General features: G+C 42.4%; 1 protein-coding gene across 2 annotated transcripts; it reads left to right on the forward strand.

Moving 5' to 3' along the window:
• Positions 1-7,544: 7,544 nt before the first annotated feature.
• Positions 7,545-25,119, forward strand: LOC133121546 (transforming growth factor beta-1-induced transcript 1 protein-like). 2 transcript variants are annotated; one of them, XM_061230794.1, is made up of 12 exons: positions 7,545-7,771; positions 11,836-11,886; positions 13,751-13,920; positions 18,635-18,696; positions 19,001-19,137; positions 19,447-19,573; positions 19,742-19,826; positions 20,816-21,001; positions 21,711-21,884; positions 22,244-22,325; positions 22,669-22,817; positions 23,231-25,119. In XM_061230794.1, the coding sequence occupies exons 1-12, from the start codon at positions 7,759-7,761 to the stop codon at positions 23,495-23,497; spliced, it is 1,503 nt and encodes a 500-aa protein (XP_061086778.1). In that variant the 5' UTR covers positions 7,545-7,758; the 3' UTR covers positions 23,498-25,119. The 2 variants fall into 2 exon arrangements, with proteins under 2 accessions (XP_061086778.1, XP_061086777.1); XM_061230793.1 differs by lacking the exon at positions 11,836-11,886.
• The last annotated feature ends 135 nt before the right edge of the window (positions 25,120-25,254 follow it).

The raw sequence follows: 25,254 nt of genomic DNA on the forward strand, positions 1-25,254 counted from the left end.
TAAAAAGAAGACCAATGCTTTCCCTTGCCCCTACATCTAAGAAAAAGAAAGAGAGATATATCTTTTGGTGTATCAGTTTTTTCCCAGCTAAGGTGAAAGTGCGGTTAGTGGAGCTCATGGAGCTGGATGTGGACTTTGGGAAAGAGCAAGAGGAACACTGCTGGGAGTGGGAGAGCATTCCTCCCTCCCTGTGCTCTTTATCAGTGGAGATCAGATCTGGCTTCAGCGTCACTTACGCTGTGCATTTTTGTGATGCATTTTTAAAGATGTGTCAGTCATCACATGTGACAGGATATAGGCTAAGATTCTATAAAATGCATGTCTTATGAATTCTTCTTTTGTATGTTCTGATGGAGGTTAAAGTATCCGGGAAGGCCCACACATGTTAAACCACACATGCACAGGTAATGATTCACATGTATGTCTGTGCAAAATAATGTGAAGTAGAGCAATGTAATGGTGAGTTTTTTGTCACCATGAGCAGGTCCTTCCTTCACATTTTAAACTATAGTTTTCAGATGATTAGAATGAGCAGCCTTCAATTCAATTCAATTCGATTCAATTGGGGCAGCTTGTAGCGTAGTGGTTAAGGTACATGACTGGGACCCGCAAGGTCGGCGGTTTGATTCCCAGTGTAGCCACAATAAGATCCGCACAGCTGTTGGGCCCTTGAGCAAGGCCCTTAACCCTGCATTGCTCCAGGGAGGGATTGTCTCCTGCTTAGTCTAATCAACTGTACGTTGCTCTGGATAAGGGCGTCTGCCAAATGCCAATAATGTAATTCAATTCAATTTTATTTGTATTGCTCAAAACTGAAAAGGACTCATTCCTGCCGTCTGGAACCACCGCAGCCGAACGGTGTGGGTTTCCTGGATCGCAGTATCCTTCGGTCAGGGGAACAGGGCTGCACTATGGAGAGGAGAAGGCACAGCACCAATTACCCAACTGTGGACTGGACAGAACGGGACACACTCAAGCTTGCGTTTGATGGTGGTGCGTGTCCCTCACACCACTGGGGCTCCACTCCCGCTCACCTTCTGCCCAGCCCGGGGCTCGCTGGTCAACTCCAGCTGCCTTCTGTCTCACAATTCCACAGCCATCACCACCGGCCCTCTTCACTCGCCCACCGACACGGTGTCAGGTCTGCCGCCCCACTGCCACACTCACACCTACCCCAGCCGCACCGGCAGCAGCTGGAAGACAACAAAAAATGGACGGGGAGACCACCTTGGGGCCAGCTTAGTTAGCTCCTGGTGCATGAAGTTAACAAAACAGCCTTTTCCTCCCCTAAGTAATTTCTCCTTTGCCAAATTCCATTTGTGCCCTCTCATTCTGCTGACTGAACTCACCCTGAAGAATCGCCTATCCCTGTGGGACTCCACTTCCCACAATACCCTGCTTGGATAAGGCCCCTCCTACTACTACTCTGTCCTGTAGCCAATTCCAAACCCACCCACATTTTGACAATAAGTATGTCATGTGGTACCTTTTCAAATGCTTTTTGGAAATCTAGATTCCACACAAGCACCCGGTTCCCCCGGCAATAGCGGCAAGGTCATAAGCCGCCGATTATAGCTTGTCTGGTCCCACTGTTGCTGGTGCTGCAGGACTCCAGCACCTTGCAGTACACCACAGACACTTCCTACGTAAGTGTTTATTGCTCTATTGCGTCTTCCAATAATGTAATGTAATGTTGTGTAATGTTAAGTAATGTAATGTGCCGTTACCTGAAGGGGGCATAATCTATCACCATTTACGGATGATAGTTTCAGACCTGTATGCGTTTTTTAGTCCTCTCTGTATTTGTGCTCATCCCATTGCTGTAACATGAAACTCAGATCTGTACAAAACGCTTGCTTCCAACTGCGGGTAGACTGTAGTACTCCAGTACATGGGTGGGGGTGAATGGCTACGCTGTCAACCAATCACCATGTAGAGCCCCAAATAATATCCACCAAATGGCTTAGCTGCCAGCTGATCGGCACTATGGACTCCATGTGACAGCCTTCAAATACCTACACTGCAATCATGAAGCAGGGCCCATAACAACATCATCTGAATGGCTATTCTTCAAACCAATCACCACTCTGGACCCCAAGTGACATCCTCCGAATGACTAAGCTTTCAGGAAATCACCAAGCAAGACCCCAAATGACATCATCTGAATGGCTAATCTTATAGACAACCCTGATGAGCCAACCCTGCTAACACCACAGGGAATTGAATGCTACAGTATAAGTTAGCAACTGGTGCAAATGTGCTCCTTGGTGTCTTCTGCCGGCCGTCTGGAGAGAAACAGGGAGCAGTTAGTGAAACCATACCCATGTGTATGAATGTACACAAGGAATAATGCTGTATTAGCACTGCTTTAGGACATTGTATTGCAGATCTCTATTAGGTATAGCGCTTGTCATGAATGATATATCATCAAGCATTGAGTTTTAATGCATGTATCAGTCCTGGCTCAGAATATGCCACATGAGCACTATAGGGAGATACAGCAGAATTCCCACTGAATTACATTTCCGGTATACTGCTAAGTGCTATGCTAGCAGATTTCATCATAGATGGCAACAACAACTTAAGCAAATGAAGCATTAAATCATTCTACAAACACAAAATTACCATCCATCCATCCATTGTCACCCGCTTATCTGGAGTCGGGTCGCGGTGGCAGTAGGCTAAGCTGGGTATTCCAGGTGTCCCTCTCCCCAGCAATGCATTCCAGCTCCTCCCGGGGGAACCCGAGGTGTTAACAGGCCAGGAGAGATATATAATCTCTCCAGCGGGTTCTAGGTCTCCCTTGGGGTCTCCGCCCAGTTGGACGAGCCCGGAAAACCTCCAAAGGGGGGCACCCAGGAAGCACCCTCCGGATGTCCGAGCTCCTCACCCTATCTCTAAGGCTGAGCCCGGCCACCCTACGGAGGAAGTTCATTTTGGCGACTTGTATACGCAATCTCGTTCTTTCGGTCACTACCCAAAGCTTGTGACCATAGGTGAGGGTTGGGATGTAGATCGACCGCATTACTGCTGCCGCATTACTGCTGACGCTGCACCGATCCGCCTGTCGATCTCACGCTCCCTTCCAGCCTCAGTCGTGAACAAGACCCTGAGATACTTGAACTCCTTCACTTGGGGCAATGACTCGTTCCCAACCCAGAGGGAGCAATCCACCGCTTTCCGGCAGAGAACCATGGCCTCGGACTTGGAGGTGCTGACTCTCATCCCGGCCGCTTCACACTCGGCTGCAAACCGCTCCAGTGCGTGCTGAAGGTCACGGTCCAATGAAGCCAGCAGAACCACGTCATCCGCAAAAAGCAGAGACGCAATTCTGAGGTCACCAAACTGGACACTCTCCTCACCTCGGCTGCGCCTTGAGATCCTGTCCATGAATATCACAACCAGGACTGGTGACAAGGGGCAATAGCATTGCTTGTCATTTCCCGCCTGGATTACTGCAACACCCTCCTAGCCGGTCTCCCAGCATGTGCCATCAAGCCCCTCCAGCTGGTCCAGAATGCTGCAGCCCGCCTGATCACCAGTCAGCCCAGGTTGGCTCATGTCACCCCGCTTCTCATTGGCCTCCACTGGCTTCCTATTGCCGCATGCATCCGATTCAAGGCCCTAGTGTTGGCATTTCAGGCTGCTAAGGGGACTGCCCCACCTTACATAAAATCCTTGATCACTCCCTACTCCCCAGCTAGACCACTCCGGTCTGCCAGCTCTGATCGCCTTATGGTTCCCTCACTACGAGCACTTGGCAGTCAAGCTGCACATTCACGCCTGTTTTCCATTCTGGTTCCTCAGTGGTGGAATGGCTTGCCTACCACTGTCAGGACAGCAGAATCCCTCTCCCTATTTTGACGCATACTAAAAACACACCTTTTCAAACTCTACCTTAGTCCTCCCTCCGGCTGCGGTGGTTCCTCCCTCCAGCTGTAGCATACTCTATTGAATGCGATGAGTCAAGCGATGTGAACTATGTTGAGCAGACAGCGCTGTTATGCAGGTATGTGAACTCTGATGGGCCGCAGGAAGAAATAATTGAGTTAATACTGCTGAATGGCGAAACAAAATATGGTATTATTGTAATGGAAACGCAAAGTTAAAGAACTAAATAATCATAAATACCCCACTGCAGTCACATGTAGAGGTCACATGTGGTAAAACATTTTAATGAATGCTCATTTACACCTATTAGTAATGTCCATAGACTATTTTAGACTTAATAGGCTGTGTTACCTTCATTATAAGGCTCAAATATGGTTTGCGGCTCCAGACAGATTTTTTGGGCAAAAATGGCTCTTTTGACAGTAAAGGTTGCCGACCCCTGGTCTATACCATACTCTCCAGTGTTATTATCTGATTGATTTCTGTTATGACCTGTTTTTGTTTTTCGACTTCGTCTTCTGGATCCCGATTCTGTCTGATTTACCTATTTGTTTTCGACCCTTCGCCTGTGACCACGTCTACATGTTAGATTATCCGTATTGTACCTGTTTGCTGGAGAGTTGATTAATTGCTTGGACTATTTACTACAAACTGCCTTATCCCTGCTGATTCTGTTTGCTGGCTATTGACCTCCGCCTGTCTGACCTGCCTTTATTTAAATAAAGACTTTAAACGAGAACTACTCCTAGTCTTAGCCACTGGGTCCTGGTGTTCTATAGCCCTGATACTCCTCCACCTGGAGCAGTTCCCTCCTCAGTTGAAGGGGACAAGGTAACTTTTTCTGGGAAATTGGAGGTGCTGATCCTCATCCCAATTGCATCACACTTGGTTGCAAACTGTTATAGTGTGCATTGAGGGTCAGAGTAAGATGAGGCTAAAAGGATGACATCATCCACAAACAGCAGAGATTCCATTCCATCCCACATACCTTGTGCCTTGAGATCCTGTCCATGAGTATCAGGAACAGGAGTGGAGACGAGGCACGCTTGGTGGAGTCCGACAGCCACATTGAACGAGCTTGACTTAATGCCGATAATAAAAACACATCTCTCCCTCCGAGTGTACAGGGACTGAATGGCTCTTTGTGGTGACCCACAGTACGTCCTACAAGATACCCTGAGGTACATGGCCATAAGCCTTCTGCAAATACACAAAACACATATAGACTGCCTAAGCACATTCCCATGCTGTCTAAAATATCTGTGAGAGGGTATAAAGCTGCTCCGTTGTAACGTGGCCTGGACAAAACAGCGCCCAGGGAGGCTGAGGAGTGCGAATCTCTGATAATTAGAACACTTTTATCCTTAAAATGTCCCTTCCAGCTTCTGACACTTGAGTTTCATCGAGTTTCACTCCTCCCATGCCCCAGCATTTGCTTCTACAACTGCTGCAGCCTTTTATGCCTGCTGGTACCTCTCGGCTGAATCAGGGGTCCTCCCAGCCAGCCAGGCCGGGAGAACTCCTTCTTCAGCTTGACAGGCTCCCTCACTGGTGGAGTCAACCAACAGGTCTTTGGTTTGCCGTCCAGAAAGGCAAAGACTAGCTTTTCACCGCCACTCCTAGCAGCAGTTACACAATAGAGGTTTTGAACTGGGTCCATTCAGACTACATGTCCCTAACCTCCACTGGGATATAGGAGAAGCTCTCTCAGAGGTGGGAGTTGAAACCCTTCCACCAGGAGTTCCCAACAGACCTCACTATGCATTTGGATTGGTAGGAATGGGACTACAAACTAGCAAGCCAAACAGTTAAGGCAGGTAGTGAGACTATACGAGCAGCTTATGTTACAGTGATCTCTAGTTAGTTAGTTAACTACCTGATGTTAGTAGTTACCTTTTATTTTGTTTGAATAACTTTGTACTATTGTATTGTACTGTATACAGTTTCCTTCGTCTGTAGTTTGCCAATATATTTAATTCAGCCAAATAGTTGGTGGGTAATCATAACCTCAAAATCCACAGATAGCCTACTCAGTATATCAAATATTTTTGATTTTATGAAAAAAAAACCCACCTGCTTCTTGTCTGTAAATCTGTAAAGATTTTCCCTTTTGCCGATGGCTGCCATCTTGGATTTCAATGTAAAGATGACCTCACCATTTGTTGATCTGAAATTAGTGGGGAGTGACACACCATTCATGTTTCTAGTTCACAGGGTACACACAGTAGATATTATTTTGTTTTTAGATGACATGAAATGCTAAACCATTGAGAGTATTTGCTGACCTAACTTTAGTAGGAAAAGATACCTAATTCATGTATCTAGCCCATCTGGCTCAAACGATACAGCACATCCAATTTACAAATGCTGATGGCAGTCATCAAGAATTTTGTCCTCTTTCTAAAATGGTCCAAATAAAAGAATGAACAAAAAAAAAAGAACAAAGTAGTCACAGAATCTACTAAAATGACTATAAGTTAGCTAAGTTACATCCAGGAATAATACTGGTTCTGTTGGTACTGGCTCTGTTTGTTGGCTGCTTATTCATTCTCCAAATCTCCCGTTCCAACACATCCCAAAGGTGCTCTTTTGGATTGAGACCTGGTGACTTTGGAGTACATTGAACTCATTGTCATGTCCATGGAACCAGCTTGAGATTACATGAGTTTTGAGACATGGCATGTTATCCTGCTTGAAGTGGCTATCAGAAGATGGGTAGACTGTGGCCATAAAGGGATGAACATGGTCAGCAACAATACTCAGGTAGGCTGTAGCATTTCAACAATGCTCATTTTGTATTAAGGGGCCTAATGTGTGTCAAGAAAACATTACCCCCACCATTACACCACCGCCGCCAGCCTGAACGGTTGACACAAGGCAGGGTGGATCCATGACTTCTTGGCTGACAGGTGTGGTCTTCTGCTGCTATAGCCCATCAAGTTCAAGGTTTGATGTGCTGTATGTTCAGAAATGTTCTTCTGCTTACCACTGTTGTAGTGCGTGGTTATTTGAGTTACTGCCGCCTTTCTGTCAGCTCAAACCAGTCTGGCCATTCTCCTCTGATCTCGCTCATGAACGAGGTGTTTTCACTCACAGAACTGCTACTCACTGGATGTCTTTTGTTTTTTGGACCATTCTCTGTAAACTCTAGACTGCTGTGTGTGTAAATCCCATGAATCCTTCACAAAGTGTGTCAAAGGTACGTGCATCTATGCACAACACTATTTAAGCTCTTTCTTTGTCCCTTAGCCTACACATCATACTGTACGTGACTACTTCAGAAACTTCTTGGTTGTGACTCATTTGTGTGTCGAGAAGATCTAGTGTGATGATTATGAATTTCTACCATGGTGGTCAGTATACGAGTAATCTCTTAACATTAATTCTGTTTTCATTTCAGAATGAATATTATGTCTAGTCAGTGCAGCGTTTATCTGAGGATGCCACGCGGTAACGGTTTACTGTAAACTGTGGCACAACCTTGTTGCCTCAATGTAGGCTACACATCGCCGCAAATCCTCAATTTTCTATCCCAAATATGGTCTAGGAATGTAGGTAGTGACGTCATCTGCCTGGGAAGCAAAGGACACGGAGGGAGGGGGAGTAACCGCAGTAATTCTACAACGCCTTCTCCGGTCTGTGGTACTGATTGACATTGTGCAGGGAAGGAGAGGGAATCGTAAAGGAAAAAGAAAGAATACGCCCTTTTTATATCCTTACTTTGCGGAGAGCGCAAGCTATGTAAAACTTCCTTGGCTTCAAACGCTGTCTGACGGTCGTTTTCCTATGTAGGATACCAATAAGGATTAATGATATTTAACGCGTATCAACGCATCAAGACGAATCAGCTTTAATTTGAAAATTACAATGGACGATTTAGGTATGTATTATATTTTTTCTTCCATGTTGTTACTATCGTTTGAAACTATGCCTCCTCTCGCTAAGTTAACGGACCCTTTTTTGGCTGGGAGTGGGAAAGGGAGGAAGGGGTGGAGCACTCCGATGGAAAAAGATGCATTTTTATATTTAGAACAAAAAACTGTTCTGTTATTTGATACATACATTGAATATGCTACTTTGCTTGAGTAACTCGAACTTTAATTGGAAAAAAAACAAAAACATAGACAGTAATACTTGGGGATAACTGCCCCTTTTTTGGGGGGATGGGGATTGAGGGAAACTACATTTTTATGGGCACACAAAAAACAACTAACCTAAATCAGAAATACATGGTTATTTAAAGTTATGTTTATGTTAGTGGTAATTTCTTGTAGCCTAATAAACTCATGGGGGCTACTTTATATTCTGAAAGTTCACACAACAGGGTAAAGAAAAATAATGATTATTAAGATTGATGGCTCGCCAGATGAATTTGGTTATATATTCATAAAAAGGTTTGTGCAAAATGGTTCCTAGTCTATTCTCATTTTGTGTTTGACTGTATTTGTATGCTCCTACTTATCCAGTGCAAGCATTAACACTGCACTTACTGGTTTTCATAATTTTCTAGTTCAATGTTCTTTAAGAATGTACAGTATCTCATGTTTTCATTTTGCGGTCACTATGTTCATGAGGTATGTTCCTGAAGGGAAATAAATTCATTGTCTAACACTGTGGTTAAGTACGATGAGTCAGATTTCAAAAAGACAAGTACAGAGTGACAATTTTGTGTTCAGTCCACAAATTTGCTCACCTAATTATTATTGTAATTATGATTTTTTTAAATTCACATCTGACTCTTGCCATCATACAGAAGTGCGGTTTTATGGATGCATATATTTCTGAGTCTCCATATGCTGTTAATGCTTTCAAGTGCAACAGAATGTGAATGTGTCAATAGATAGGCCATAGCAGAGAAAGAGAGTTTGGTTACTCATGGAATTGGGGAATGTGACTTTCATTAGTGTCCAAGTTTGTGTGGGTGTATTTGTTAAAGCTTATTGAGTGCAGTTTACAGACTTTGTAAATAATGATAATAGATGTCTGGTGGTTCAGGAATGTAAATTTTTATGTCTTTTCAACTTTTTAGTGATGTCTGTATTCATGCAAAGGTTTGGATGTTTGACTGTCATTGTGAAAAGAACCAGTAGCGAAATGAAACAGTTTCAGACACCTCTAAATATGGTCATAATTCCCATTGACAGAAAGTTCCCATCCTTATATGAACAGTGCAGTTTGTGCAGTGTGTATGTGTGTGCATGTGTGTGTGACTGGGAGCAAATGTCTAATGTCTAAAACATGTAGGTAATGTGAATCTTTGTGAGTAGAAATACTTGTCCAATGATCATAAGTCTGAAATAGTATTTCCACATATAATGGACCAAGTTACAATCAATATCTAAAGCTAGAAAAAAAACTTGTCTTGGACAGCTATGCACATCAACACACACTAGCTTTAACGCTGACATTGATGCTTGTTTCCTGGAAAAATACACTATTATTACCATGAGGGAGACACAGTGAGTGACATTTGGGGTAGAATAGGAAGTCTCTATCAGTACCATACTCGATTTCTGTCCTTCCTTTCCTCCACTGTGCAATATGACTTCCTGTACTGAACAGATACAGCTACACTAATAAAAACAATGCTACAGGTAATGAAAAAATGGAAACACTGATATAAGGTAATTTATTTGGATTTTGGGCAACTCTACCTGGCCTGTATGCGTCATGGTATAGAGTCGTCTTGCATGGCCAGGAAGAATACAGCACAAGAAACTCTGGCAGCTCATACTTAGGTGATTGGCTTCAGATCTGGTGGCTGAGAAGGCCATGAAATGGATTATAGCAATATCACACTCTGCAAACTCTCTGGATTAGGATATTGCCATCTTTAAGACACTCCTCTCTACCAGAAAGAAATGATATAACATGAAGTGAAAATTATCATTCTGTCATTGTCTTCATTCTTGCCTTCTACGGTTGTGAGCACAACAAAACCATTACAACATTGAGCAGACAAATTTATTCTGATAAATTAACTGTTATGTACCGTTCAGGAGACCCAAGCTCAGACCAGGGGATATTCAGAAAACATTGTTTATGTCAAAAAGCCAGGTAATCAGAGATAACAGTGCCAAATTGAGTTTGCAAAAAAATAGTCGTAACACAGTCCAGGGTAAAAATCTAGATAATCAGAAAGGCAGCAGTACAAAAGGGCAAGGTAAGAGTTGTCAATAAATGCGGAAAGTAGATCAAAAACCAAAAATGCATACAAATCAAAGGGGCTAGGCAACTCAGAAAACAGGCAACAGGGTGTCTCAAGAATCTTTAATAAACAGGCTTACAAGTAATCGGCTCTGAGTATGTAGATCAACGTTCTGACAAAGAATACAACAGAGTCCAGGGTTTAAATACACAGAGGGATGAGACAAACTAGGCGGGGCAAGGGAGTGAGGATGATCTAACAAATAAACATCAGGTGAGAAACATGAATGGGTAATTAATACAATGACGAGGGAGGAACGAAAACGCGGACTGGTTTTCACAAAGACACACATGTAATACAAACGGCTCTGGACTAGGGAGTAGACAATTAGAGTTAAGGAATGTAGTGATAGGGGAGAGCAGGTGTGAACACCTGAATCAAGGCAAGCAATTAGAGATAGAATAGGGAGGCAGAATTATATAGCAGTATCGAAATAGAGATAGAGTTAGTCTGTTAGTTACGTGATTAAATTATAATTACCCAAAAGTAGTGACTGTTAGTTAGTTAGACAGACAATTAGTGTGTTAATATAATTTTAGTACTGTACAAAATCTATGTTAGTTGTTATTAGTAGATTAGTGCTATCTACAAACATAAATGGAGGAAAAGCAGGAACTAAGAGAAAACGAGACTGAGAAGGAATCATGGGAAACCGGAAAATTCCGAAACCACCCGAATAGTGAATCACACAGACAGGGAAGTGACTCAAGCTCAGGATACACAGAGGAAGACACGTGCTATGAATATGAATAAATACACAGAGGACCAGACATGAATAATGAAAAGTAATGAATATGCAGGCGGCACGGATGGTGCAGTGGGTAGCACTGCCGCCTCACAGCAAGGAGGTCCTGGGTTCCTCTCTGTGTGGAGTTCGCATGTTCTCCCCGTGTCTGCATGGGTTTCCTCCGGGTACTCCGGTTTCCTCCCACAGTCCAAAGACATGCAGGTTAGACTGATTGGAGAGTCTAAATTGCCCATAGGTATGAATGTGTGAGTGAATGGTGTGTGTGCCCTGTGATGGACTGACGACCTGTCCAGGGTGTATTCCTGCCTTTCGCCCAATGTATGCTGGGATAGGCTCCAGCCCCCCTGTGACCCTGTTCAGGATAAGCGGGTTAGGTTAATGAATGAATTAATCAATCAATAAATATGCAAGAATAACAATATACAACTAACAGGCAAAACTCATGAACATAACATATAACTGGATATTTTATTGGAGGTAGGCAGGTTAAGTACCTTGCTCAAGGTCACAAGAGCAGCACCCCATCAGGGAATAAATCCACAAGCTTTGAGGTACAACCCCAGTTTCATAACCAGTATACCTTGCTGCCACCCATGCCATAAAAAATGTGGCCACATTATTGTGGAAACTCCAGCACCTTTTTTTTGCCCAACTTTTGCTTCCATTTTCTGTTCACTGCCTGTATAATCCCAATGGATTGATTAATACTATAACCGTTTGCGTCTGTCACTCTTGCTTGAACCCTGTCCTTGTATCCATGCAGCTGGCTGTTTGCAACTTAAGATTTATCTATATATCTGTCTATGATGTGATTTCTGGATTCCCCCCCCCCCCTAACAGACATGTCCTAATGTGAACCCCTGCATATGTTGTGTTGAGCTGCAGCAATTCTTTTTTCTCTTTTGACTGTGTCTTCTATTCTGCAATTGGTTGGATGATGGTTTACCTTGCCTGGGATTGGTCACTGAGTCTGTCTGTCTCTTTGTAGGATTGCCTGACCCACCTTACTCCCCTCTCAGTCCTCGTATTGTTGTGTTTGGTATGTAATTGTCAGTGTGAGTGTGACTTTCCGTCCTTCCGTCTTTATACATCTGTTCCTTCATCAATCATTGTGTATCCTTTTCTTGCTTTTTGTGGTATTACCCTTATGTCCATTTGTCTTTTTGCTCAAATTTATTTCAATTCTCTATAGTGTCCCAAGAATCCTCCATTCTCTCTGTGTTTAATTTTGTTAATACAGTTGAACAGGGATTCTCTGCCCTTGCCAATACCCCAAACTCCCTCTGTATTCCACTTTAATATCAACCAACTTCTTAATTAATGAAGTTATTAAAACATAGATTTAAGTTCCATAAAGTAGTTCTGAAACTGGTTTGTAGGCTTGGTTTCTCAAGTTGGTACTGTATATCATAGTCCATTCATTTTTTAGCTTCAGCAACCAGTTATTCACACTTGAGGAGTTCACTGATTTCAACTGCATGCCTATAAATTAGGCAATACAACATTTAACATCTTTCAAAAAGAACATTTTTAAAATTTTCCATAGAACAGTACAGATATTTAAAGCTGACTGCTTAAAAGTCCATTTATAATAATTCATAATAATTTATCATCTATATGTAAAAGTTAGCTAGGGGGAACGAGAAGCACTAGGAGTTCTCCAGGGCCAGGGTTGGGAAACCCCACCATAGAACCTCAGAAATATGAACGCCAAAACCTGGAACCACAAGTTACAGTATGACTGATCAATTTTATGTGGCATGAAACCTGAGGAAGCATGTGCTTTATCAAGTGCTACATTATCACTGATGCAAAATCGGTAAATATTAAGCTAAAACTAAACTAAAAGGAGCCACAATTCTGAATGATGAAAACACAATATACACTCAGTGAGCACTTCATTAGGTATTTATTAGACTTATTTTTTAGACTTGGCCTATTATGATGTGTTGTGCATTCAGAGATGCTGTTTTGCATACCACTGTTGTAATGTGTAGTCATTTCCATTACTGTCACCTTCCTGTCAGCTTTGACCAGTCTGGCCATTCTCCTCTGCCCTCTCTTATTAACAAGGCATTTCTATCTGCAGAACTGCTGCTCACTGGTTTTTTGTTTTTGTTTTTTTGCACAATTCTTTGCAAACTCCACTAGAATGCGTGAAAATCCCAGGCGATCAGCAGTTTCTGAGATACTCAAACCACCCTGTCTGCCATCAACAATCATTCCACGGTCAAAGTCACTTAGATTACATTTTTCCCATTCTGATGGTTTAGCTCATAACTGAATGTCCTGACCCGTATATACATGATAGTATGCATTGCACTGCTGCCACACAATTGGCTGATTAGATAATCGCATGGATATGTAGGTGTAATAAAGTACAAATGTTCCTAATAAAGTGCTCGGTGAGTGTACAAAATTAGACAAAGGGGCATGTCTAAATATAATTTCTAAGGAATACTATTTGGAAAAATGTACAGTTTCTGATATAAAGAAGCACCAGAGCAAAATCTAACAATTTGCTAGAAGTCAAATAAAGAGGGTAATTGAAAAGGAAATGTGTCATTCAGAAAGCCTAACAATGTTCAGATGAGATCCCACTTACTATTGGTTTGATTATTGATTCATCTAAAGTAAGGCTTATAGCATCAAATGAGACATATTTGAAAACAGGACAATGTTAATGAACGTAATAATATAATTTCCACCAATAAAGTTTTTTTCTGCATTTTTTCAAATTAATGTGTGTTGTGATGTCACCTTCAATGTTACAAACATTTTAGAATTGTATCTCTATTCTAAGTACAGAAGTACTGCATCTTGAGAGTGCACAGTTTTACTTTCTCTCCTCATTCCTCACTTCCTCCTCCTGCAACACACTTTACATTTCTGTCTCTCCGCAGATGCTCTCCTAGCCGATTTGGAGAACTCCACTTCTCCCCTAGCCAGACGCCCTGTCCTTCTCACCTCTGACCCCCCTGCTGCATCAGCGAGTTCCCCAGAGTCTGAGCCCTCCAGTGCCCAGGACTCTGTCCAGACTCGACCCCCACCCCCAGCCTACACCCCTCAACAAGTGAGTAGAAAATGGGATGTTAGTGAACTGTTGCATTAGGTATCTAGGTGCATCTGTGTGCTGGTTTTCATCCACTTTAAGTTCATAATTATGTTTGACTTAGTTGTGGGGTATTGTTCTTTAATTCAAAACAGCCCGTTAATTCTGTTGGACATTTTAAGTAGTTAGCGTCATTTTGGATATGCAGTTAAATGCAAAACTATTTGGACAGCAGCACAATTTCTGTTGTTTTGGCTCTGTACTAAAGCACATTGGATTTGAAATAAAACAATGAAAAGACAGTCAATTCTACTTTGAGAATATTTACATCCGTGTTTACTTCTGCTCAGATTCAGTGCCTCAAATGCCTCAAAACTCATTTGACGATATGTCACCCTACAGCAGGTCACCCCAAACATACTCCTAAACCTACCAAGGAGTTTTTCAGGGCAAAAAGTGCAATGTTCTTGACTGGCCAATTAAATCCAATTTAATGCGTTTCATTTGCTGAAGACAAGACTGAAGGCAAAACGAACTAAAACTGAAGATGGCTGCAGTACAGGCCTGGCAGAGCATCTCCATGGAAGATGCCCAGTGTCTCATGATGTCTAGGGTCGCAGACTTAAAGCAGCCATCATTGCAAAGGATTTGCAACCAAGTGATAAATACGATGACTTAATTTCAGATTATGTTTATTTATCCAATTACTTTTGCTCCCCTATAATGAGGACCATGTATAAAAAGGGCTGTACTTACGACACGGATCACCCAGTAAGGATGTAATTACCTAAAATTTAAGCTGACAGTCTGCCCTTTAACCTCACATTCATTGGTTTCAAATCCAGTGTGCTGGAGTACAAAGCAAAACTGCAAAAATTGTGTCACTGTTCTGTTATGTTTGCATTTAACCGAGCACATTTTTAATTTATTACACCTTCTTATTCATGCAATTATCTAATCAGCCAATTGTGTGGCAGCAGTGCAATGCATATGATGATTTTTGGTGGCAGACAGGGTGGTTTGAGTATCTCAGAAACTGCTGATCTCCTGGGATTTTAATCCACACTAGTCTCTAGAGTTTGCAAAGAATTGTGCAAAAAACTAAAAGAATCCAGTGAGCAGCAGTTCTGCAGACAGAAATGTGTGTTAATGAGATGTCAGAGGAGAATGGCCAAACTGGTGAAAGCTGACAGGTATGCAGAAGAGCATCTCTGAGCACATAAGGCATCATAACTGTAAGTGGATAGGCTACAGCAGTAGAGGTCTAAGAAATAAGTCTAATAAATACCTAATAAAGTGCTCAGTGAGTGGATGTTACTAAGTAATAATTATGTTATAAATAATAAATAATAATTTATTAATGATTCAATGGAATCAACCAAAGTCAAATAAAATAAAAATATTTCCTGAAAAAACGGGTTCCAAAATTACTGGCACCCCTGGTTTAATACTTTGTGCAAACACCCCTGGTGAAGATGACACTCGTTTAGTATAATTTGTGATAAGGTTTTTTATCACATTTGGAGGAAGTTTTTCCTCCATGCAGAACTTTTCAGAATCATTGTTATGTTCGGGATACCCCCCTATTCAGTTCAGACCACAGTTTTTTCATGGGATTTAAGTCTGGAGACTGAGATGGCCAACCATTTCTGTGTAGATTTTGATGTATGTTTGGACCACCACCCCCCTCCCCTCACTGTGCCCTTCCCCCCCTCTAAGCCCATCCCTTCCTTTTCCACTTTCTCCCCCCTTACAGACTCTGATGTTTCTCAACTCCTGCTCTGCCACCGCCCTACAACCTGTGCCCTTGACCCTATCCCCTCTTCTCTTCTCCAAACTATCACACCTGACATTCTCCCATTTGTCACCTCCCTTGTCAACTCCTCCCTGTCATCCGGCTGTTTTCCGGCATCCTCCAAGAGGGGCCACATCACTCCGCTGCTAAAAAAGCCTACTCTGGATCCCTCCATCATCCAGAACTACCGCCCGGTATCTCTTCTTCCTTTCCTTTCTAAAACTATTGAACGAGCCGCTTCTACTCAACTTTCTTCTTTCTTTTCTAACAACAACCTGCTAGACCCCCATCAGTCTGGCTTCAGATCGGGCCACTCGACAGAGACTGCGCTCCTCTCCGTCAGTGAGTCACTCCATGCCGCACGAGCAGCCTCCCTCTCCTCTGTCCTCATTCTTCTAGATCTCTCTGCTGCCTTTGACACTGTGGATCACTCCATCCTCCTGTCTGCCCTGTCAGCAACGGGCATCTGTGGCACAGCCCTGGATTGGATTGAGTCCTACCTCTCTGGTCGCTCCTTCCAGGTTGCCTGGGCTGGTTCGGTATCGACACCTCGGCCCCTCGCCACAGGAGTTCCCCAGGGGTCAGTCCTAGGCCCGCTTCTTTTTTCTCTTTACACTCGCTCCCTTGGCCCTGTGATCACTACTCATGGGTTATCCTACCACTGCTACGCGGACGATACCCAACTCTTCGTCTCGTTCCCGCCATCTGATACGCAGGTTTCAGCCCGTATCTCTGCTTGCCTGAGGGACATCCAGAGCTGGATGGACAACCACCATCTAAAGCTCAACCCAGGCAGGACTGAAATGATATTCATCCCTGCTAAAGCCTCTCCCCATCTGGATCTCTCCATTTCCCTCGGGGATACCACACTCACGCCGTCACCCAGTGCAAGGAACCTCGGCGTGGTGATGGACAGCAGACTGTCCCTCTCCGAGAACATTGCAGCAGACCCTACACCCCTGCCAGACCTCTTCGTTCAGCCTCCACAGGCCGCTTGGCACCTCCCCCTCTCCGAACCTCCACCTCACGCTCACGACTACTGTCTGTTCTGGCTCCACAGTGGTGGAACAAACTCCCCGTAGAGGTCAGAACTGCAGAATCTCTCCCCACCTTCAAGCGCAAGCTGAAGACACACCTCTTCAAGCAGCACCTCTCCCCATCCCTCCCTACCTCCTTGTGAACCTTAATTGTTGTCTCTGTGACTTGCTTTGTGTATCGGTATTTTTCGTTGGCTAGGTAAGCAGTGTTTGGATAGTTAACTTTGGTCACTTTTGTTTGTTTGTTTTTTGTTCTCAAAAAAAAAAAAAAAAAAAAAGGCCCTCGTCCTTAACTTTGTTGTACAGGTAGCAGTTGAAATTGTACTTCCCTCTAGGGTGTTTCAGCGAACTTATCCCTGGTTATGGGTATGCACTTTGTTGTACGTCGCTCTGGATAAGTGCGTCTGCCAAATGCCAATAATGTAATGTAATGTAATGGAGTCATTATCCTGCTGAACAATCTACCAATGACCAAGTCTCAGCTTCTTATCAGAGACAACCAGATTTTCTGTCAAGATTTCCTGGTACCTGGTTGAATTCATTGTGCCGTTGATCTTAAAGAGTGCACACAGACACATGTGACAGTAGACGGTGTGTATGGCCAAAATAATCAATTTTGCTCATCTGACCATAGTAGTCTCTTCCAGTCATAATTCCAATGAGGCAAACTCAAGATGCTTGGTTTTGTTTATGGTGCTCAGTAAGGGCGAAATGAGACTTCTCTGCTTCTCTGCTATTCTTAAACCGCGATTCCTCTGTTACTTATGGCGTCCCTCACCATCTTCCTCACCATCTGTGGAGATAATATGCACTTCAGTCCTCTTCCTTTTAAGTTTGCAACCATTCCATATATTTTACGCCTTTTATTATTGCCCTTACAGTGCTAAGCAGTATGTTTTACCATTTATGTATTTCTTTTTTTCGGTACCAATTACCGAACATGTGGTGGTACCTGTGGTTTTCAGAAAAAAATAGATTACAAAATAAAAAACATTTAAATCTGAGAGTAAATGTATTGTAAAAAAAGTATTTGGTGTTCCTGTATGTTTGAGTGTAAGATACACACCATTATCCATGTTGTTTATTATATACAGCCTTTTTTCTCCATTTATATTAAGGGTGCCAATAATTCTGGAGATTTTGCATATTTGATTTTTGTTTTGCTTTTCTGCATTAGTGTGTCAGTACAAACGAAATATAGATTTCTAAACACTCATTTTCCAAATATTTTTAGCATTTTGTTAAATAGCATAACATATTAAGTAATAGAATACTTTTCAGAAAGGCTGTTCTGGCATTACCTGGATAGCCAGAAGAAAGTGAGACTGCAGAAGAACTGTGGCCATAAAAGTCCTCCAATGTGTTTGGTACAACCTACCAGCTTATGAAACTGCAGGACAGTGTACCGAAGAGAATTGATGCAGTTTTAAAGACGAAGGGTGGTCACAACAAATACTGATTTATTTCATTATTTTTGAATGATTTTTGAACATTTTTGCTTTACTGATTTCTCTTAAATGTGCCTTTTGCATAGTACTGTATACAGTGAATAAATCTTGGGAAAACATTTTTAAAAAGAAATTTGGCCCTGTACTCAATAATCTTAGATTTGTAATCAAACAATTCACATGTGGTTACATTTCTCAGCTTTTATTTACTTGGCACTTTCGTTTCACCATGTATACATTACAGAACTTTTTAATATAAAATATATTAAAACATATCCTTTAATCCTTTAATAAAGCCTGAGAATGGGCACTTTAACCTTATTTGTGTTGTTTGATTACACATCTATAATTATTGAGTACAGGAGCAAATTAAGCTCACTGTATATATGATTGATCTGGTTTGTCATTTATCCTGTCCATGTCCCTCTGTTCCCCTCCCATTTCTCTCTGCTTAGACGGTGTCTGCTGCAATGAAGTCCAACAGCTCTCAGAACCCTGACACTGATAAACTGTACAGGTAGCGCCTGTCTGCATTACTCTGTTTCTGTTGATTCTATGGGAATTTCTGAAACTATGTAGACCAATGGGTAATGCTTGACTGATTCTGGAACTGCACTGCATCACACAGTATTCTCATCTGTTTCCCCTCATCTGTGTATGTTGGTGTCTGTGTTACATTGTGTATTTCTCTGTAATAACTTTATCTTTCAGTTCAGTGGAATTTACTACAGTGTTCATTCTGTCGACTTGTGCATTAAACCTCTTTTGCTCAGTTTGGAATACAGTAGTAACATCCATTCCTCCCCCTTTCTCTCTCTCAGTACAGTGTGCAAGCCCCGCTCTCCTCGCTCCCCTGACCCTCCCCCGGCCTTCTCCTCCTCTTCTGTTTTAGGGGGCGGGCTTAGTGAGCTGGACCACTTACTGCAAGAGCTCAATGCCACTCAATTTAACATCACAGGTTAGGGCTGGACTGTGTGGGTCTCAACTGTTGTGTGGCGTGTCTTCTGTCTGTAAATCTGTGGATTCTCTGTGATTGTGCATCACTTTGCATGTGTTCCAAATTCCCAGTTCAATTATACGTTACAGCATGTGGCATGTCTGTGTTACTGGAGATATATTTTTGTGTATATGTACCGCGTGCTCTGTGTTGTGTATAGCTATGAGAAGTGATCGTTTTGTCTGTATGGAGTGCAATGTTTGTTCATGCAAGTAGATGTCTGTCCATCACAGCTTTTCAAGTATCTTCCTCAATCCCTCTATCTGTCAGATGAGATTCTTGCCCAGTTCCCCACCAGTAAACAGGATGAGGGGGAGAAATTTAAGGAATTCCAGGGCTCTAGAGGACGTGAGGAGACAGGCAAAGACAAGGCAGCATCTTCCTCCACCACCTCTGGGTACAGAATTTTAGTGCTCTATACAGTACATGCTGCAAAATGAGTTGAACATCCACTCCCAGTGTTCTGCTGCATGATTGTTTCAGTCATACAGCATAACAGTGTGAGTATAAATATATAATGCTTGGCCTCCCAGTGCGTACGCTGAATCCAACCTCTGTTTCTTAGCTCAGTGAAGCCTTCAGCCACCTCTGCCACTCTGGAGTTAGACAAACTCATGGCATCCCTCTCAGACTTCAGAGTCCAGAGCTCAGTGAGTTCCCTTCTCTTGTACTGGCTGCCTTCCCAAGAAATATATTTCTTGTAAAATGATACTTTAGCTGCCTGTCTATCAAAAGGCAAAGTGTCTTTCTCATGCTACCACCGGGTCAGATTTGAACTGAAATTAAAAATGTGTTTGCTTGATGTGGTTGTGATCTTTCACATTTTCTCTGACATGATCAAGCACACTGATGGAAGCAGTTGCCAAGACATTTGTGCACTCAGTGGACTTAAATATGAAAAAGTTCAAAAAGTAAATTGTTTCAAGCTCATAAGTGCTGTCTGATGTTTTTCTATTTACAGTGCAGGCCATAACTATTTGGACAGTAACATAATTTTAGTTGTTTTGGCTGTATTCCAGCACAATGGATTTTAAATGAAACAGTGAATATGAGGATAAAGTGCAGACTCTCAGCTATAATTTGAGAGTGTTTTCATCTGAATCAGGTGATCTGTGTAGCAATTACAGACCTTTTAGACATTACACCCCCCCCCCCCCCCTTAAGGGGCCTAAAGTAATTAACATAATGTGAAATAGAGTCATCATATTTACTGCACCCCATAGACATCACCAGACACTGGGTATCTTCCCCGGTGGTGCTCTGCCAGGCCTGTCCTGCATCCATCTTCAGTTCCTGTTTGTTTCTGGGGAGTTCAGTCTTGACTTCAGTGAAACGCATGTTCAATTTGATTCAGGGCAAATGATTGACTTGGTCATTCATTAACTTGGTCATTCAACTCCTTGGTTGCTTTTGAAGTATGTTTGCCCACAAAACTCATAGGATGGCACCATACAGCAGGACCATGACCCCAAACATACTGTTAAAGCAACCAATGTGTTTTTCAGGGCTGAAAAGCAGAATATTCTTGACTGGCCAAGTCAATAACCCAAACTGAGCATGGGTTCCCAGCTTTCATTTATTGACACTGAGCTTTTGCATAAATCTGACTCCAATTTATGTTTGATGCTTCTCTGACTAGCCGGCTCCTCCTGTCAGTCAACCAGTGGTCACTTCCCCGCGGCAACAAGCCCCACCTCCACAAGCCTCTTCTGGTGGCTCCTTGGATAGCATGCTGGGACTCCTCCAATCTGATCTGACCAGACAAGGAGTTCCCACCTCCTCCAAGGGAAACTGCTCCGCCTGTCAGAAACCAGTCGTTGGGCAGGTAGTGAACCAGATTGGGTGTAAAGGCCAATGGTATGCTGCCATTGGTCACTGGAGTGTACCCTTAGTTTATATGCCTGTCAACATAAACCATGGTCAGAACTGTAAAAGGCTGATAACATATACTAGGAAAAGTGAAGTGAATCTGTATACAGTAAGTCATAATATCACCCTTGGGGCCAGTATCAGGAGGTGAACAACATCTGGTCAACATTATGCGGGAGAGCAGTATAATTTTACTTTTTGTCTGATAGTCCATTCTGCAGTCTGTCTGTTATTGGTATTTCTGAGTTTCCAGTTATAGGTGAAACAACTTCCATCAGTTTGGGAGAGTGCACATTAGCTTCTTCTAAAATGCATGCTGCCAGTAGCTTATTTTCCTCCAGCTTAGTGTCCCAGAGACTGTACAAGAGAAAAAACTATTTTTTGGTTACAAAAAAGTAAAAATGCTTAAACACTACCCCCTAGAGGAGACTCATATAGGGCATTTTCACACAATTTGCGTACTAGTTGGTGTACATTTTTGTAAGGTACTTGAATTCCTTTGATTTCAGACCAGGAATATTCATACTCATATGCATTCTGTGAGTTTGCTCTGCTTACTGTATATGGATTGGAGAACTCCAAGAATTAAGAGGAATTCTGTTGGTTTCACATTGTGCCTTAACAATTGAAGCTGAGGTAATGAATCTCTTCTCCCTTCTGTCTAGGTGGTCACTGCTCTGGGTCGAGTGTGGCACCCAGAGCACTTTGTGTGCACGGAGTGCGAGGCTGAGCTTGGAAACCAGAACTTCTTTGAGAAAGACAGCAGACCCTACTGCGAGTCTGACTACTTCTCCCTGTACTCCCCACACTGTGCTCACTGCAACAAGCCCATTCTCAACGTCAGTTTGTCTTCACAGTACCTGTGTCTCCTTACATGTGTCTGTTAGAGCATGTTCATGTGTATGTTAGTCTGTCCTCACAGTACCTGTGTCTCCTTACCTGTGTCTGTTAGAACGTGTTCATGTGTATCAGTTTGTCTTCACAGTACCTGTGTCCCCTTACCCGTGTCTGTTAGAACATGTTCATGTATATGTCCGTTTGTGGAATGTTATGTGTAGTACACATTTTCATTCCATTTCCCCCATCTTTCACTCAATCCAATACGCATACACAGTACCTTCCTGTCATCAGCCCACTGAAGTGTAGATGACCACTTAAGTATCACTGTTCTAAGATCCCCTCTTTCTTACCTTTGTAGAAAATGGTCACTGCCCTGGACAAGAATTGGCACCCAGAGTGCTTTTCCTGTGTAAAGTGTGGGCGGGCCTTTGGGGAGGAAGGTGAGAACACTTCCTGTTAGGGCCATGGAATGCTGACTAATGCCTGCCTCTTAAATTCCATTGTTTCATATGGTTCAGCATCCACCAGCCAGTTTGCTCACATCCATATATAGTGATGTATAATATTCAGTGCTTAGACATGCATCTCCATGCATATTTATTTTGTTACAATGCCAAGCTGGATGGAATGCTTAACTGTGCATGGTGGCAGGAACACTGAAGGAGAAGCACCAGTGTCTTGCTTTAATATGTGCTGATTTGGTTTATATCATATTACTTATTGTCAGATATATTGATTTACATTGTGTAGCACAGCTTTCACGTGAGACTCTTCTGTTCCAAGGCTTCCATGACCGGGAGGGACAGCAGTACTGTCAGCAGTGCTTCCTCTCTCTGTTCGCCTCCCGCTGTCAGGGCTGTTCCCAGCCAATCCTGGAGAACTACATCTCTGCCCTCAACTCCCTCTGGCACCCACAGTGTTTTGTCTGCAGAGTGAGTCTGTGACCATGCGTGTGTGTGTGCATTTACCAATTGGGCATATATCTGTTAAGAGTATTGTAGCTCTCATTCTTTGCCTCTGCACGGCAAAAAATGTCTGAACACGTTTGTCCTGTATTGAGACTTAAAATCATGTTTTTTCTATCTAATAGAAAATATCAGCATGTTTAAAGTTACTTTTTGCTTGACAAGTGAAATTATCTTACCCCAGTGTCATTTTTATCAAAAACATAATACTGTAGAAGTAATAGTAAAGTAATAGTAAAAGTAATAGAATTACTGAATACAGGACTCTGGATTCTGTTCAATTGCTCAATAATTAATTTGCCAAATCTAGACCAAACTTTCACCCCCCAACCTATTCCTGCTCTTAATCACTTGTACATAACTAGGCCCTTTCGTTGCAGGAGTGCTACACACCTTTTGTGAACGGCAGTTTCTTTGAACACGAAGGCCAGCCACTATGTGAGGCGCACTACCACCAGTCCAGGGGGAGCGTGTGCCACGCCTGCCAGCAGCCCATCCTAGGCCGCTGCGTCACCGCCATGGGTGCCAAGTTCCACCCCCATCACCTCGTCTGCCACTTCTGCCTGAAGCCCCTGAGCAAAGGCTGCTTCAAGGAGCAGGAAAACAAGCCCTACTGCCACACCTGCTTCATCAAGCTCTTTGGCTAAGGCGGTAGTTCTCAAAATCAGGGGTGCGGTGAGGGTTGAAGGGAAAAGGCAGTGTGTGTGTGTGTGTGTGTGTGTGTGTGTGTGTGTGAGAGAGAGATTGGTGGGTCTTTAAAAAGTGTCCTATTACCAAAGGAGGGCCTGACTGAAAAAGTTTGGGAACCACTGGGCTGAGGAATGAGGGAAATCTCTCTCCTTCCACAAACTTCATCAAATCAGACAGCTTGCTTACTGTATGCTATATCTCTTCTTCAGTACTCAAAGTGTTGGGACACACAGAAACAGGCAGTATGGATGGAAGAGTTTAGACAATAATGTATAAAGGGTATAATGGACTCCTTTACAAATATACGTGCCAAAAAAGTATACCAAAAGAAAGGGACTTTGAATACAAAAAAGTGAGATGGGGTGCATCTGAAGTTAACATGTAAACAGGACAATCAAGTTTGGAAGACAAGTAGTACTTTACTGAACAGTTCTTCAAATCAACTACATTTTATCTCCTCAAATTCGTTCTCTGTCCTGTTGAGTTGTAATGCACTGAGGAGTAGCATACCTTTAATTTATCTTTCTCTCTAGCAAATGTATGAATTATACAGAACATGGAAGGAGCTAGAATGGTGCGATTCTAATCAATATTTTAAATATTTATATTGAAGTCAGTACGCATGAATATGATTATTTTGATGAAGGACCCTTTTTTATTATTTCTATTTCTTATTCCTGTTGAGGATTTAGTAGCTTTTGTCTGTATATGTGTTCACAAACATACATATACATATGTATATACACTCAGCACTTTATTAGGTATTCATTAAACTTATTTCTTCTGCCTCTGCAGCCCATCCTCCTAGAGGTTTGACATGTTGTGTGTTCAGAGATGTTCTTCTGCATACCACTGTTGTAATGTGTGGTTACTGTCACCTTCCTGTCAGCTTTGACCAGTCTGACCTCTCTCATTAACAAAGCGTTTCTGTCGGCAGAACTGCTGCTCACTGGATTTTTTTTGGTTTTTGCACCTTTGAGTCTGTTGTGCGTGAAAATACCAGGAGATTAGAAGTTTCTGAGATAGTCAAACCACCCTGTCTGGCACCAACAGTCAAAGACCTAGATCACATTTTGTCTAAAAAACAGCTGAACCTCTTGACCATGTCTGCATGCTTGAATGCATGTAGTTGCTACATGATTAGCTGATTAAATATTTGCATTAACAAACTGGTGTACAAGTCTACCTAATAAAGTGCTCAGTGAGTGTATATGCTTTGCTTTGCAATTATAGCTATGTCACTGTTATTGCTGCATTCATATTTTCAATATACATTTCGCTGTTTGTGTTTTTTTAAACAAATAAGCCTTGTGAGACTTGGGTTTATTTAAGAATGATGTTCTATGCTCCATTGTAAAGAGCCATATGCTGGTAAAAAAGGCTTAAAACTATGATGTTAAAGACACATTTGAAGCCATATAATACTTTTTTACACTGCCAAAGATTTTGAAGCGAGGATCTTGTCTATTTTATGCTTACACTGTGTATCAGTCGCATCAAAGAATATAATCATCATTTTGGTTGTGATTGTCGATCCTCTTTGACCAAAGATGAATAAACTATATTACCTATCACCTTATTGCTGTTTTGACTGGGTTTAATTGATTAATTCACTTTGAATGAATAGAAGGGTAATCAAACAAGATCTCTGAAAGGAACACCAAAACACCAGTTCAAATGGGAACTGTCAAAACGTGATAGCATACAACTAGTG

The sequence above is a fragment of the Conger conger genome, chromosome 2 (genome assembly GCF_963514075.1).
Source record: "Conger conger chromosome 2, fConCon1.1, whole genome shotgun sequence".
Taxonomy (NCBI): Eukaryota; Metazoa; Chordata; class Actinopteri; order Anguilliformes; family Congridae; genus Conger; species Conger conger.

Coding starts and splice junctions, on each gene's coding strand:
- LOC133121546 (XM_061230794.1), top strand. Junction 18,697..19,000: donor GACACTGATAAACTGTACAG/GTAGCGCCTGTC, acceptor TCTCTCTCTCAG/TACAGTGTGCAAGCCCCGCT. Junction 21,885..22,243: donor GCAACAAGCCCATTCTCAAC/GTCAGTTTGTCT, acceptor TTACCTTTGTAG/AAAATGGTCACTGCCCTGGA.